Source organism: Squalius cephalus (genome assembly GCF_949319135.1).
Source record: "Squalius cephalus genome assembly, chromosome: 9".
Classification (NCBI taxonomy): domain Eukaryota; kingdom Metazoa; phylum Chordata; class Actinopteri; order Cypriniformes; family Leuciscidae; genus Squalius; species Squalius cephalus.
The window spans coordinates 23,589,731-23,606,400 of record NC_137130.1 but is presented as its reverse complement, the minus strand read 5'-3'; the positions used below and the strand labels follow the sequence as shown (position 1 = coordinate 23,606,400).

The window sequence follows — 16,670 nt, the reverse complement described above, 5'->3', positions numbered from 1 at the left end:
CAAGTGTCAATGTTGCCGCCCAACTATTAGCTGCCCCTTTACAATGTATTAGAGTGAAATATCACAGCCACCTGACCTCACACAGCCCTCAGGCTGAACAATAAACACAGATGTTTGCTTTTAATAGTTTTGTCACTGCAAAGAAAAATGTATGGTTGAGGACTTGTAACTAACTATATTTAACTAAAGTTCCCATCATGTTATGCTTGAATGTTCTCTGAACGTTTTAAACTTCCATTTTTTAGGAACATTCCATTTTATTATTTTGCAACCAGTGGTAACATTTTCAGATAACAAATACCGTTTTATAACTTGATGGCAACATATTTTTTGTTAGCTTGTCACAAGTCCTCCCCCATATATTTTTCTTTGCATAAACGCTGTAAAAGCATAACATAAAAAAATAATAATAATACAAATAAAAAAGTAGCCTACAACTAAATTCCAGAAAGAACGCTATGTTAACGTTACTGGAAGAACGTTCGTTCCTAACTTTGAGAGAACCTTGTCAGAGCGTCATCTAAAGTTCTGAAAATGTATTCTTGAACATTGGTTGGAAGTTTTTTTTTTTTTTTTTTAAGACTGCTTGAAAGAGACACATTTATTTTATTTTATACAGGACAGTTTTTAGAATGTGTGTCAATGCCAAAACTGTTGACTGGTTTCTATCACATTTCCCACATGACACATTTTAATCAGGTAGCCTATGGGAATCTCATAGAGTTAAAAATGTAACAGTCCAATCTGTGTAAAATAAGAATAAAATGATGGGTTTATATTGTGGATGTCACAGTTGTAGGTTATTTCCCTCCAAAGGGAACTTCAAATGCAAACAGTAGCTGTCATTTCTCTCATGCACTGATCGGATATTCTCCTGCCCAAACACGCCAGGATTCTTCCTCAAGCTGATAATGAAACAAAAACAGAAACGTATAAGAGCCGCTACTTCCATAGAAAATAAGAAATGAGCTTCAATACTGCTGCTTTTTTTGTAGTCTCTTATGTTTTTAGTCTCCTGTCAGGAAGAAATTAGGATTTAACTGCTGTGACTGAACACTATTTGACATCTGTTTACATGGCAGAGTTTCATCCATTATGCTGGATTTAACTGAAATTATCTTTGGCATCGCTGCACAAAATCAGTGAGGATTTTGAGCAGAGAGAACAGATAAATGTCGATCTTGAAAGATCATTTTCCCTCGTGTTGTAGTTTCTGTTTTATTCTCCTTTAAACGTAGTCAAATTTTAACACTACCAAACATTTGACAAGGTCTTTGATATAATCTTGCAGTTTTGTTTTATGTAATATTTTGTCATTCCAATCTCCTCTTGTTTCCTTAAAGTGTAATCTATGTTTTTTTTTCTTCACACCTTCAGAATCCATGACAGATTTTCAGATAAGCTGGAGCAGCTTTGATGAAGGAAATTGAAGACAAAATATGAGTATGTTCTTATTATTGCCTCAGTTCTTTGATGTACAATTTTTTTTAATCGTTTTTATTGTCAAAATGAAATCGTTTGAATTAATTGAAAGGTTGAAATGCATGGTGAACATTATTTTATTAAATTCATGTAAGACTTAATTAGTTTAATATACTCGGATGAATATATTTTAGAAAAAAATGATTTGACACATTAAACATGAATCATTTAAGATAATTATGTCCCACTTAGACAGTGGCTGCATCCGAAATCGCATACTTCTCTCCTACTCTCCGGCGAGATTCTGAAGTGTGCATACGATGGACACTTTACTATCCCATGAGGCCACGGGAGAGGATTTATGAACGGCAGTGAAGCGACGCAACTGACGCTGGTAGGTCACATGATAATGACAACATGGCGAATGTAGTAGAACATAGTTTTTTAGGGCTCGCAAGGTAGGCTAAGTACTTATTCAGCCATTAGCTTTATAACACATTATTCCTGACAAAAGAATTATCACCATATAATGGCAATAAATAAATAAAGGTTCCAATGCAGTTATTGTGACAGTTTAACTTCATATATTACATTAAATATGATAAACTCTTTGTCAGTGTCAGAGTTTTTATGATACTGCTGACATGTTAATACATCTCTTATATCAAAAGATGGTAGATTTTAAGTAGTCTGAGACTTATGAATGAAGGATAATGTAAAGTAGAGTATTTTAATGTTATTTTACAGTTTTTGTTTTCTGACTAACAAAATATCCACGTCTTGCTTCAGGCAAAATTACACAACTCCCCTTTTACTCACACACAGTGTGATATGAACATTACATCAGAGTCCCAGTGCTGCTGAACTTTATACCAGCACTATTGCACCATTAATCAACTATTATTAACGATGACCAGAGCTTTATTTGTCAAATTAGAAGAGTTAAGTTTTTTTTTTCTTCTAAACATTTGTAAATGTTGTTTCCCCTCCAGCCAGTCGCATGGGGTGTTGTTCAAGACATGGGTTGATGGGTTGAGATGCAGGTGAGGAAACGATTGATTGAAGGGAGATTTCCTTGACAAAGAGTCCTCGGGGTATCGCACTCATCACACCGATCGAAAAGAGCCATGCAGTTTAGAACAAGAGCAACCTGACACACACATGTACAACAGTGGGGAATTCCTCATGAACCTTTAAGACATGAGATAAGAGCTGGAAAAAGCCTCCCTCTCCTGTGTGCTTCATTCGCCCCACCTTTCTCTCTCTTTAACGTCAACCCCTCCTTTCTACAGCTGACTTATTCTCATTTAAATGTCTGCGGGGTAAAACACCTCTCCCTGCTCATAACTCACAGGTGGAGTTTACACTCCCCTTCACAGCACACTGACATGTACAGCAAAGCAGAGCGACCTCAGCCGGACACCATTTAAGGAGGACGTTCTTCACAGTTATGAAGTTTTGATAGACTCTCAAGAGATTTTTGAAAATGTATTTTGTGAGAAAAGTGCATTGTATTTTATTTTGTTTGATCACATATTAAGATTGCAACGCTCATTAAGATTAAAACAGGACATCAGAGGACCACAGCCTCTACAAGAGGAAATGAGATGCCAGTTTAATTAAGAGTGACACTCTTCTCATCCTCAACATTGATTTGTTGTGTTTTAAGCTCTGTGAGCCGTGCGGATGTAAGGATGGTCTCTGGGCTTTGAGAATGGGTTTGTTTCAGTCTGTCCGTGTGTGAATGGAGCTGAGCGAGTGGAGAGCCTGATGTCGGAGCTGCTGCTGCTGGCCTGTGCGCTCCTCTCCTGGATCATCACCTGCCAGTCTGGACCATGGAGACCATGCACAGGTCAGACCTACTCGCTGATTTCACATTTGCAGCTATAAACAGACACATTCTAGTAGCATTTGATGGAAGAATAATCAGTGGGAATCATTTAAAATGAGCTTTTTTTTTAATCAGATTTGATTTGGGAAAAAGTCCAGTCTCAGTCACAACTTGTCCTAGTTGTTAAAGACACTATCTGAGTCATGTTATTCTTAGTAATTATTGCAGACTTTCTACTGAATTGCCATTGGATTATGGGCTTTATGTTCAGTAAACCATTTCGGAAAAATAATTAAAGGCAGATGTTCGTGATCATTCAGAAGAATGAAAAATCCAGACACAAATGTCAATCAATTGTAATTGTCACATTACTATATTGTCAGCCTGTTTTTGGTTTATTTAATCGGTCAGGAAAAGCCGCTCTGAATATCTCAGTTTCCAGGGGAATCAGGTGTATAAGAAGACACAGATTAGATGTGGTTGCCAGGTGCTGATGTAAACCATTCTATGAAAACCTCTGGTGTTGCACAGTGGTTTCATCTGAAAGACGTCATGCACCATAGAATGATAATTAGGGAGCAATTCCATACCATGTATATTTGCTCACTGTTTGTAGCAACTGTTGCTTGAATTAAATGTCTTCACTTGTTAGTGACACTGTGAAAATGGGACATTTTTACTACCGTTCATCACTGTCTTGCATGCTTTTATTTGAATAAACTCTTTGAGAACATAAAGGGGCTTATAATAGATTGTTTCCCACTGGGCAAACTAAGTCTGCTAACATGTTGATGCAGATCTATTAACAGATCTATTTATATTTAAATAGAATTATGATGTTATTTTATCCCACTGAATATGCTGAAGAATAATAAATGGCAAAGATTTTGACGGATTTTCGCACAAACTGACTTAAGCTGTGATCCTGTTTGTCCTAAAAATTCTTCAAGCGGAACATCATGCAGAATTTTAATTCATATAGAAATAAGAGTTATGAGAGTCATATACCTTTATACACGTTTTATTATGAAGCATTACAGGCCCATTGAATCTCAGGTGTAGTCTACCAGAACACAGCTGTATATGTGAATGTGAGATATTTTGTTTGCTCTCCAAAATGTGTTTTTTGCTTTGCTGAAGTCTTTGAAATATGATCCATAAAGTGTTCTTCACTCTAACCATTTCCCTCTTTGATGCACTGAAGTGGGTCAAAACAAAACAAGAACACTTGCCCTTTGAATGTTTCATTTATAGTATTAAATTACTATTTAATACTATATATTACAAATTTTTAAGAAATTATTCTATTGCATGAATATTCCTGTGCAAAGCTGATTTTCAGCATCATTACTCCAGTCTTCAGTGTCACATGATCCTTCAGAAATCATTTTAATATGCTGATTTGCTGCTCAAGAAACATTTCTTATTATTGTCAATGTTGAAATCAGTTGCGCTGCTTAATATTTTTGTGGAAACATGATACATTTTTGTTCACGATTCTTTGATGAATGAACAGTTCAAAAGAACAGCATTTATTTGAAATAGAAATTTTTGTAACATTATACATTTGTTTACTGTGACTTTTATTCAGCAAGGATGCATTAAAAAGGCAAGCAAGGAAAGTGCTATATAAATGCCTCATTCATTCATTCATTAAATTGATCAAAAGTATTATTTAAAAAAAATCTTTGAAACAATTTAGTGAGCCCAAACTTTTGAACTATCCAAAATGTGGTTTACCTTCATTTATCTTTTATGTGACTCTTTCATTGAGTGGTTTCATATAATTTTGCTGTCTTCAAAGTGTCATAAAAGTCACATTTTTACAATATTCATGGCTTTGTCTTAAAATCTGTTACGTTTAGTGATTTTCTATTTAAAATTTTTACTTTAGGGCTGATCAGGATAGGATTACTGAAGTCTTCATTTGTCATAAAGCCAATATTATGTGGCTCTCCAGAATACTAGAATATCAACTAGATATAATTGATATAATATAATAAAATATATAATATTAGAATAATTGTCTCAAATTGTATAGTTGTATTGCCTGTAGTCTCTCTCTGTACAATCTATCTTCTCACATGATTAAATAATTTCAGCTCAAAACAATATTTAATTCCCATTTAATTATTAATTTGGTATTTTATCGCAGCTGACAGTACATAATTCCTTACATATAAAGCAAACAGTATAAAACATGCACATGTTTATGATGAATTTATGTGAATTTCTTTTACAGATCTGTTACAACTGGACTTGCTGTCTCGGGTGCTTCCTGGGACCGTCACGGCGCAAGACGGGATACATATAGTCCAGTCCAGAGGTTCTCGAGGATTCCAGTTTTCTGGATCTCCACAGCTGTTCAGCTTCCCTGCTTCTCAGCTCTTCGTTAATTGTAACTTCTTTCCTGCCGAGTTCTCCATCGTTGTCACATTGAAAATCCCACAAATTACTCCTGAGGTGAGAACAAAAAAAGATTAAGATATTGTATAGCTTGAGTTTGAAAACATCAAAGATTCTTCAGAAGCCTTTTCCTTTAGAATATGTTTTAGTGATAGTGATAGCGATCACTGTTTGATGTGCAGAAGAGTGAATACATCTTCACGCTGTTGGACGGAGATTCAGATGAGCTGCTCCTCGGCCTGCGACTTTCCCAAAACAATCTTCACTTCCTGCAGAAGGGCCATGGTCGCAAGAAGCGCACCACTTTCAAGGCAGTAGGACTGGATGATAACCGTTGGCACACTGTGATCTTGGCAGTGACGGGACACTACACAATTCTCACTGTAGACTGTGGCAGACCCCTCGAGCTGTAAGACTCTTTGGGAATACTGTAGATGTCAGGTTGTATCATTTTAAATGATATATGATCCAAAATGGCAATGAAATCTGTGTTTATGTGTTGAAATATATCATTTAGTTGCATAAACTTATAAATGATTCTGTTTGGTCTCAAACAGAGTGCTTGAAAGCCCCTTCACCGATGATCTCGATACAACTGGTTCCTCATTCTTCATTGCTAGCAGACGGAGATGGAATGGCTTATTTTCTGTACGTATCTCATTTCAGTGCTCTTTATTATTTTAGTAAGATTTTAAATATACTTAGAAGTCTAAATGTAATGGTTCATTCCACTGTTGACAGGGTTTGATTCGGCAGCTAGTTCTGTTACCTGGTTCAGATGCTACCTCACGAATATGTCCCTCATCTGAGCCCCGGCTGTCTGCACTCTCTGTTCCTCAGGCTCTCTTACACCTGCCAATCAAACCATCATCCACTGACCTTCCCCTTCACCCTTATGGTGAGACTGCTAAAAACATCAACACTACTATCATCGGCTGCATGTCAATATGCATTCTAATCACTAAAAGTATATACTTCGCTGGTGATGGAAAATTACATATTTTGAGTATGTAGTAAGAACGGACACACTATCATATTTCATCAAGTCTTTGCTCAGTAGCTTGAAGATGACTAACGACTAAATGTAAGCTAATCTTGAAGAGATGCAGGTAGTATAGTTGTTTTATAATGTCCACTATGTACTGTCTTGAAGTCCTACAGGAATGCGGTGTGTTTTAGCTGTAAACACAGGTCTGTGATTGTATGGGGATGTGAGTAACTCTATCTCACAGGTCTGTTACTGATCCGCTGACATTGACTGACAGCCTTGAGCTTTGAGTTTCTCTCTGGCTCAGATGAAGTGCTGGTGTTTGAAAGCAGGGTGTAGTTGTGCAGAGATCACTGTTATACTGCATACTGTGGGCCTGTTGAGAGACATGTCACAGGGCAGTGAGAGGCCATGTTTGCTTTATTTCCCCTTATGTAATGTAGTCTACAGATAGATTTAGGATGGAATATCTACTATCTATCTATCTATCTATCTATCTATCTATCTATCTATCTATCTATCTATCTATCTATCTATCTATCTATCTATCTATCTATCTATCTATCTATCTATCTATCTATCTATCTGTCTGTCTGTCTGTCTGTCTGTCTGTCTGTCTGTCTGTCTGTCTGTCTGTCTGTCTGTCTATCTATCTATCTATCTATCTATCTATCTATCTACCTACCTACCTATCTGTCTGTCTGTCTGTCTGTCTGTCTGTCTGTCTGTCTGTCTATCTATCTATCTATCTATCTATCTATCTATAGACTACATGTCAGTAGCTACTCAACCACACCCATACGAAAAAGAAGTTTATTCAAGTGTTCTATTAGTATACTTCTTTTACTGTAAACTAAAAATAAGCAAGTATACTTTCAGTCTACATTTTATATACTTCTAAAAAATATACTATATGTACTTCTCAGAAATATTCTTAAAATTGCACGTAAAATTTCACTGTATAGGTCCTTTCAAGTATAAAAAATAATATCTACATTTGAACATAGTAGTATACTGCAAGTGCAAAAATAATATATAAATAGTAAACTATTAGTATAATGTTATGTTCACTTAAAGAAAACTTACAAGCATACTTGCAGTATAAACTACTAAACTAGTAGTTTACTGAGAGTACACTTCAGTGTGTACTTTCATAAACTAAAAAATATACTACTTTTATTAAAATAGTAAACTACTACACTTATAAGTTCACTTGTAGTATAGATGCATTACAAATGAGAAACCTAGTTGTGTACTTAAAGTTTACTACTCTTACACTTATAGTACACTTAAATGTATACTTTTATATACTAAAAGTGGGCCAATTTAGTCCCAAGCAGTATTGAAATAGTACATTTACAAGTTTACTACAACTACACATTGATATTAGTATACTTGCTACATAAAGTATACTTAAAAATATACTTGAACATTACTTAAGTATACTTCATAAAATTAACTTGAAGTATACTTCTTTTTCGTAAGGGCAGTAAAACGAGGGAGCTGAAGAGATGACAGGCGAGAAACAGATCTAAAGAAGATCTAGAGAATCATCTGTTTTATTAAACAAACATAAACATAAGCGAGAACCAGTAAACCCAAGGAACATGAAGAACCAAGAAACATAGGGAACAGCCATCTACAACTTACAGCAAACATTGACTGACAAAAACAAGGGAAACACAAGGGCTATACACAGTGGATAATAAACTATCAAAACACACCTGGGAACAATAAGACTAATCTACAGGGAAGACTACAAAAGACTACATACAATACATGGCACTAGAAACGGGAAGTACAACAAAAGTCCTGACAAGACACAGGGAACATATAGTGTAACAACCACCTTACTAGGCCTATTATTTATTGGATATTAAAACTTTTTTTTTAAAAATGTGTTTTTTTCCTTTCATTTTTTATTTTGATTACAGGTTATATATTACAATCATATAATGTAAAACTAACAAGAAGGATAGGCTAATTCTTCTAAAAATTACATGCAATAAATGGTGAAAACTAAGCTCCCTATGCCATCCATCTGTGGAAGGTGTCATCAACATTATTTATTCAGATGATATAATTTCTTAAACCGAACATCTCTGTTTATTTTGCACAGAGGCAGAGGTTCGAGTGACTGCGGGTGTGAGTCCTCCCTGTGGACACTCTGAGGAGGGACAGCTGTGGTTCAGCACACTGAAGAAAGGACTGTTTCTCTGTGATGGCATTGTGTGGCTCACTATGCTGCAAGGTGATTTTCTAACAGTAATTTGCAACTGCAGTTTGTAGCAGTACAGCTACTATTTATAGTTTGAAATAGGTATTTTCAGTCTTTATGATTTGCGGGTTCGATTCACAATACGGGAAATGACTGAGGTTCCCTTGAGCAAGGCACCTAACCCCCAATCACTCCCCGGGTGCCGGTGTGAATGGCTGTCCACTGCTCCACGGTTTGCAATGTGTGTGTGTGTGTGTTTTCACCACTCACTACTCCTAAGGTGTGTGCACTAACTTGGATGGGTTAAATGCAGAGGACAAATTCCGAGTCATGTCACTTTCACTTTTCACTGTATGGTATCTGACTATCACATTGCATCTCTGCAGTGAAAGAGAAGCTGGATTACGTGGAGGATCACCAGGATTTATTCACCAGTTCTGAGACATTTGACATCGAAGTTTTCCACATCCCTTCTGTAGGGCTTTTCATTGCGACCGCCAACCGTGATTCCAACCTCGGTTCAGGAATATACAAATGGACAGATGGGAAGTTTGAACGATATCAAAACATCAGCACGTACGATGCACAAGCATGGCAATACTTCACAGTGGGCAAAAAGGTGTGTGTGGACTTTATGCTACCAACAGAATGTGATCCCAGCTAACACAAATATGTTCTAAGAACTTTTAGCTAACATTCCCATTTAGTTATGTAATGTTAGTTGTGTTAGTAAATGTTTTTGGTTATAAAAACTAACGTTTAAGGGAACATTCCATTGTATCATTCTTCAAACATTATAGGAATGTTTCCTTTGAATTTTCATGTTCTCTGAACATTCTGAAACAAGTAGTAACATTTAAATAATTAGACAAAAAGGTTTTTTGAGAACATTATTAAATAGCAGATCAATTTGAATGAACATTCTATTAACGTTACTGGAAGAATATTTGTTCATAACTTTGAAAGAACCTTGCCAGAGCATTCTGAGAATGTTCCCTTTTAGCTGGGTTATTGCTTTTATACAACAGTCAAATAAGCAAATATTGAGTAACTTGCATTTTAGAAAAAAATATTGCTGGACAGGTTACTTTGTCTATTTTTGCTCCGCCAACAAAAACAGTCCCAAATGAATTCACAGCACAATCAACCGTCCTCAAACAACATAGTAGTGTTCTGGATGAATAAGTGTTTTTACACGAGTCGGTTAAGTGAATGATTCAATGACTCATTGTGTGTTTTAATTGGTTTAGTAAATGATTCACTCATTAAAATGAAAGAAATTGTGAAAAATCCCCAACACTAATACACAGTCTGACAGTATATCTGAAACAAACATACACAAGAGGAGTGATACAAACAGTTAGTGCTGTTGGACTGATATATAACGTTTGAGGACTGGAACTAACTGAAAACCTGTGATATTGATTGAGCTGTCAATTGGAACAGCTGCTAGCACTATCAAAAAATGGAGCGGTGTACTGAACGTCTGAATGGGGTGCATCCCCATCTGTTCTTTACACATTAGAGTGATTTTTGATGTGGTTTTGAAGTGGGAGAAGGGATGGAGACCTGGCTCTCAAGTTTTAATGTTGTAAATCACATGTGCATAATAACAGAAATTAATTTTGTCTGATGCTTTACAGCAGACACCTCCTGCTTCTCTTCACCGTAACGTACTGCATAATTACAGTCAAGAGTTGGAAAAGCCGTATGGGACTCTGTTCATACCTGCAGTGCAATTAACCATATGTTTTCTTCTTGAAAGTCTAAGATAATATGATTCATATTAAATTTAAAGTGAGATAGAGGGAGGAAGCCTTTGTAATTGCACCAGTGACCAGTTATTAAAAGATAAATCAATGCACCATTAAACTGAAGTTTTGAGGTAGAGGCAATTCATTAAAATACTCCCATCAGCACAGCCCTTTTCCTCTGTCTTTGAAATCCAGCCTGGATAATTAAAGGCTTGTGAAGATGCAGAAACTACCGAAAATTATGAAGTGCAAAACTCATTACAATTTAATTTTGTTTTTCATCACAGTACCCTTTAACTAACTGAAGCTACCGTTATGATTTCTTACCACCATTTTCCTGTAACAGAAGTTCCTGGTTGTTGCTAACTGCAGAAGTAAGGATGCAGGGGACCAGGAGCAGTCGGTCATATATAAATGGAGCTCAAGGAAGCTGAAATTCATTCACTATCAGACTCTGAACACACACAGCGCACGTGACTGGGAGGCTTTCAACATTCAAGATGAAACTTTCCTCGCCGTGGCCAATCACAGGCAAGGTAATGTTTATCAGAACAGCTCAATGCATGTCTGTCATCTCATGTGGCACTGTTGTTGTCCTGTGTAACTCCACAGCTTTTGTCTGTTGAACAATAACGGGAGGAAGTTCATTTATACCATTTCTAAAAGAAGGTTAAAATTGAATTCCATACAAATCTCATACAAATCTGTGGTCTTTGAGGCACACAATCTGAATAAAAAGACCACCAAGGAGATCTTTTTAAGGCTAAAAGGTCTCCTTGTTTGTGGTTCACTTTGATTCTGCATTTAATTTCTATTTGCTTATGAGTGTGTGTTCATCCGTTCGTGTGAAGTTCTTACGTGTGCCTCTGGCATTGATCAAAGCGGAAACACAAGCATAAAAGTAACCTTTCATAGCACTTTATAACCATACAGGCCCCATCTATACACCTGCATCTGTTGGAATACATCCAAACTGAGCCATGCCAGTCCATGTGGATATCTGTGTTACAATGGGCTATATGACTGATATTTTTTTATATATATGTTTTTTTGTTTTGTTTTTTTGTCCAAAGGGGAGAGAAACCATAATATTGACAGTGTAATCTACAAGTGGAACCCAGTTACCCAGTTTTTTGAGGTCAATCAGACAATCCCGACCGCTGGTGCTTATGATTGGGAGTTTTTCACCATCGGCCCATATTACTTCCTCGTAGTCGCAAATACTTTCAATGGAAGATCAACAGTCATTGATTCTACAATCTATATCTGGCTGGGAGGGATGTTTCAGTCTTATCAGTCCATTACAGTGAGTGAAATTATGTTATTGTATATTCTCTCATCATGATCATGATCACAATTTTTTTTTTAAAAAGGGCACATACTGTCCACATTCACAAACCTTTTCCTGATTGACATACGCTTACGTTCAAAAGTTTGGGGTCGGTAAGATTTTTAATGTTTTTGAAAGAAGTCTCTTTTTTATTAAATTTTAAGCAGCTCAACTGTTTTAAACATTTATAATATTAACATATATATATATATATATATATATATATATATATACATCTTGAGCAGCAAATCAGCATATTAGAATGATTTCTGAATGATCATGTGACACTGAAGACTGGAGTAATGATGCTAAAAAATCAGCTTTGCCATCACATAAATTAATTACATTTTCAGAGAGTATATAACAGATTAAAATAGAAAAAGGTTCATTTAAATTACAATAATATTTCACATTATATTACTGTTTTTACTAAGTTTTTGATCAAATAAATGCAGCCTTGGAGAGCGTAAGAGACTCATTACTTTTTTAATCTTATTGTCCCCAAACTTTTGAATGATAGTGTATAGTGTATGTGTATGTGAAAGAATTCTGGGGTTTGTCATTTAATTCTCTCATTGTCCTTTCAGACATTTGGGGCAATAGACTGGGAGATGTTCCAGATTGAAAACAGGGTGTTCCTGGCTGTTGCCAACAGTCAGATGCTAACGGAAGAAGGCAAGATTCAGTACTCCATCAACTCCACCATCTATGAGCTCAGCATGGCATCTCAGACCTTCATCAAGTTTCAGGATATTGAAACGAACAGGTGAATTGTGAACTAGCCTTCATAAGAAAAAAAAAACTCTTACTTTCTAGCTGTCACATTTTTATTTAAGGGACACTTTGTTGTCTGGATCTTTCAGTGCTTTGGACTGGGAGTATTTTACTGTGGGAGATGACAAGTTCCTGGTGGTCGCCAACTCCTATGATGGAACCTCATACTCTCTTAACAGTGTTATATACAGGTACAGCTCTCATCCAGTATACACTAAAATAACAGTGTCCATTTACACCAAGTGCAAATAGCCCGCCTTGTTGGCAAAGGCTATTTACAGTTACTCCGTCCATCGTTGTCTGATCGAGCCAGTCAAAATTACAAAAGACATCCCGCTGATAATCATTGATGTGGAGAGTAAGATGGGTGTCGTCGACTTTTTCATTTTAGTAAGGGTTAGTGTGTTTTTAATAAATATAATCATATACACTGAATATGTTGTTATAATTGCATACTGTTTTATTGTACAGTATACTGAAATACACTGAGGTGCAAATAGTATCTCCCACTATTTGCGCGTAGTATAAATAGCAGAATCTAACACTTAGTGCAAAGAAAATAGGTTTTGTTGTTGTCTTAAAAAGGGAAGAGATAAAATGAAGCTGAGAAAAATTACAACTTTCATGTCATTTTCACTTCCAATTTAGCCTAGAAATCGAGACGCACCCTAGCGGCAGCAAAAATGTATTTTGCAGCCAGGGTAGTCTAGCAACTCTCCATTGACTTTCGGAGCTGTAAAAACCTAAATTGGGTCAGGCCAATAACATCGTGTAGAGAGTAGGCGGGGCGGGCTTAACATAATGACGACGGTTCCCTGCTACTTGAAAACAAAGAAGAGTTGCTGCTGCTGGAGAACAGTCTTTCGAATCGGCTTTGGCCGTGACTCTGGAGGACTTGGAGTTAAGTTTTTCTTTGAGAAAAGAGCAAAGAACGGCACTTAAGTCATTCTTAAAAAAGGAAGATGTGTTCGTAGTTTTGCAGGCCAGATTCAAAAGTTGAATCTATCAACTAACGTTAGCTCCGCTGTTGGGAAAACGCTCTGGTTGGTTGAAGCGCTGTCCTATTGCGAGCAGAGGGAATTTGAAAGACAGCCGTTTATCCCGCCCCTCGGATTGAGCCGTGTCTATGGTGAGTTGCCAGACCTAACATCTTGATCTACTTCCAATTCACAACGGAACACAAAAAGAGATCTGCAGGTCCATTAAGATGACAGGAGTCATAGACATTTCTTAAAAGACATTAAAATATGCCATATATTATTTCAAAATGTCATTCTCAAAGTCTTTAATTTGTACTAAAGTTTCATTATAAAAAATGGTCAAAAGAAACAACCTCTTATATCATGTTTGGTTGATTTGGATGATTCTACAGAGAATAAACTAATGTAAATGTCTTTCTGTCAGACATGGTTAAAGATGCAAAGGCAAAGGTTTCCTAAACAGATAGTCCTGCACCAAACAGCCCGATTGCAATTCTGTTTGTTACCACTTGTGTGCCTTAAATTACACACTGTAGCTTTAAAGGGGCGATATAATGCCCCTTTTTACAAGTATGTGTATGTGAAGTTTTAGCTCAAAATACCCCACAGATCATTTTTTTATAGCATGTTAAAATTGTCCCTTTTTGAGGGTGAGCAAAAACTGGGGAAGTTGCTATAGTCTTTTCTTTCCTATTGTGGCACATATCAAAAGGCTTGTTCGATCGCACATGACATCACAGTACATCAGGCGTTAATGCTTCTCATTTACTTTGAATGGGTAACGTTATGCATTGCCGAACTGAATTGTGGGTTCCATTGCGTCGCGTCACTTGCGATGCTTGCAGCAGAAGTTGACAAATTTTCAACTTTTCAATCGCCAATGCAGGCGTCAGCCAATCAGATCGCCTTATGCAAATACCCTAGCGTAGATGCTTGCCAATTTCGTTCATGCAACACCGGAATGTAATGTGATTGGCTGTTGTCACTATGCACCCAGCTTCAGACACGCCCTCCGTCAAACATTGACGCCGACGACCCGTGTGAATCTAACGTAAAGTGAAATGGGTTATCGAACAAGAATTTTTTTTGGGCGGGGCTTGATTTTGTCCAACGGGAATTGATTGGATGGTTGTGGTTTGGTACTGCTGTGATGTCACGTGAGTGACAAGTTGTCTCGCCTTTGTGCCAGTAGACACATCATCAGAGAGGAGAAGATACTAGTATAAGTAGTAAATCCTGCAATATTATATGAAAAAAAGAATCGTCGTAAGAGTAAACTGATGATCTGACAATGCAATGCATTCTTGCAAATGTTTTAATATCTTCATAAATGTGTATTTTGCAGGTGGCAGGGTTATGAGGGCTTTGTCCCTGTGCACAGACTCCGCACCAATGGTTGCAGAGACTGGGAATTTTTTAACACAACCGATGGCTCCTACCTCATCTACTCCAGTGCTAGAGCTGCTCTCTCTAAAGTCCTTAAATTAAGGACCATATAGTGACACTGGACATATGGACTGTATATGGGACAGATCTGCTGGGAGGGAGACTAGTTAACCAAAACGATAACTCAGATCATTAACTGGAAAACAAATGAACCCCTAAAATGAGATACAAAACTTGAATCCAAAATCGAAATCCACTTCATGTCTTGAAACCCGCTGAAGGATGAACCTCCACACTAACACTCAAATCAGTCCACTGACCTCCTGAACGACAACAGCACAACAAGACGCTCCCAACATGCAAAATAACACATTTCTGAAGACCCAAACCTGCACTTACTTGCACACACTTCATCAACATGCTTTGTTGATTAAAATGTCATTATGTCCTTTGGTTATGCATCATTACTCTGCACATGAAGGCAGCTAACTATTCTACTACCACAATTTATGAACGACTGGAAAAATAGCTTTTATCTGCCATCAAAGACACTATTTAACTGTACTGTACTGTTTGTAAGCTACTGATTTACACTGTTTTATTAGAAGGCCTTTACATGAAATGGAAGTATGTTCAAGTATATGCAATTAATAAATAAAATCTTCATAATATTTATAATAGATAAATAATAATGAAAAATACACAGACTATTTTCTTTTTATATTACAACTATAACTTATTTTAGAACTTAATTGTGTTGTTGGCCATCTTATGGACAATGTGTTATCTGTTTTGTTTTGATTCTCTGTCATAATTATAAACCAGCTGTGCCATTTAAGCTATTATATTGATATATTAGTGACTAGTGATTATTAGTCATTTACTGATGTTCCAGAACAGCGTCATTTTGGTTGAATTAAACTTTTTTTTTTTTTAATTTTAGTACGTTTTTCGTATTTTGAGTTTGTAATGAACTGCAGGCCATATTCATCTTGTCTTGGAAGCAAAGGCTGAAGGGCGAAATGATTGTCAAATCAAAATGATTTGTCTTGTGCTACAATATTGATGTGTTGTTGGTATAGTTTATAGACCACATGTGTTTATTTATTGTGTTATTGGATATTTATGAGTGGAAAGTCTTTGGAAGATGTTTAAATCTACAATAATGTTAAGGGGATGACATAAATGACCTATGCCACTCATTACAATGAATTACACAAAAATGGAGAGGCCTCTCACTGCAGGCCTAATGGGTGGAGCATGACATGCAGCTCCCCCTCTCTGAATATAATCTGGGCGTAATGGGTGGAGCTAACCCTAACCTTACCCTGCTGCACAATGTAAAGCTCCACCCGTGACGTCCAGAGAAGGGAGCTGGACGTCATTTGGCTCTGCAGTGAGCACCGCTTTTGAAAAATGCAATTTTGTATCGTATAGGCGCCATCTACTGGAACTTCTGTGGTATGACAAAACTGGACGGTGAAAAACAGTGAATTCAGGTCAATTGGGTCACTTTTGAGATTAACTGCAAAAAGTTGTCCAGTTTACCTGAATTTGCCATATAGTTTTTCTTTCTTTCTT

General features: G+C 36.7%; 1 protein-coding gene across 2 annotated transcripts; it reads left to right on the top strand.

Annotated features, from left to right (window-relative positions):
• Positions 1-1,710: 1,710 nt before the first annotated feature.
• tspearb (thrombospondin-type laminin G domain and EAR repeats b) lies at positions 1,711-15,694 on the top strand. 2 transcript variants are annotated; one of them, XM_079881679.1, is made up of 13 exons: positions 1,711-1,816; positions 3,092-3,274; positions 5,496-5,716; positions 5,842-6,068; positions 6,217-6,307; positions 6,401-6,557; positions 8,767-8,898; positions 9,252-9,484; positions 10,966-11,155; positions 11,693-11,925; positions 12,537-12,715; positions 12,813-12,914; positions 15,049-15,694. In XM_079881679.1, exons 2-13 carry the CDS (start codon positions 3,193-3,195, stop codon positions 15,200-15,202), a joined length of 2,001 nt encoding a protein of 666 aa, XP_079737805.1. In that variant the 5' UTR covers positions 1,711-1,816; positions 3,092-3,192; the 3' UTR covers positions 15,203-15,694. The 2 variants fall into 2 exon arrangements, with proteins under 2 accessions (XP_079737805.1, XP_079737804.1); XM_079881678.1 differs by having other exon boundaries at positions 12,786-12,914.
• Positions 15,695-16,670: the final 976 nt, after the last annotated feature.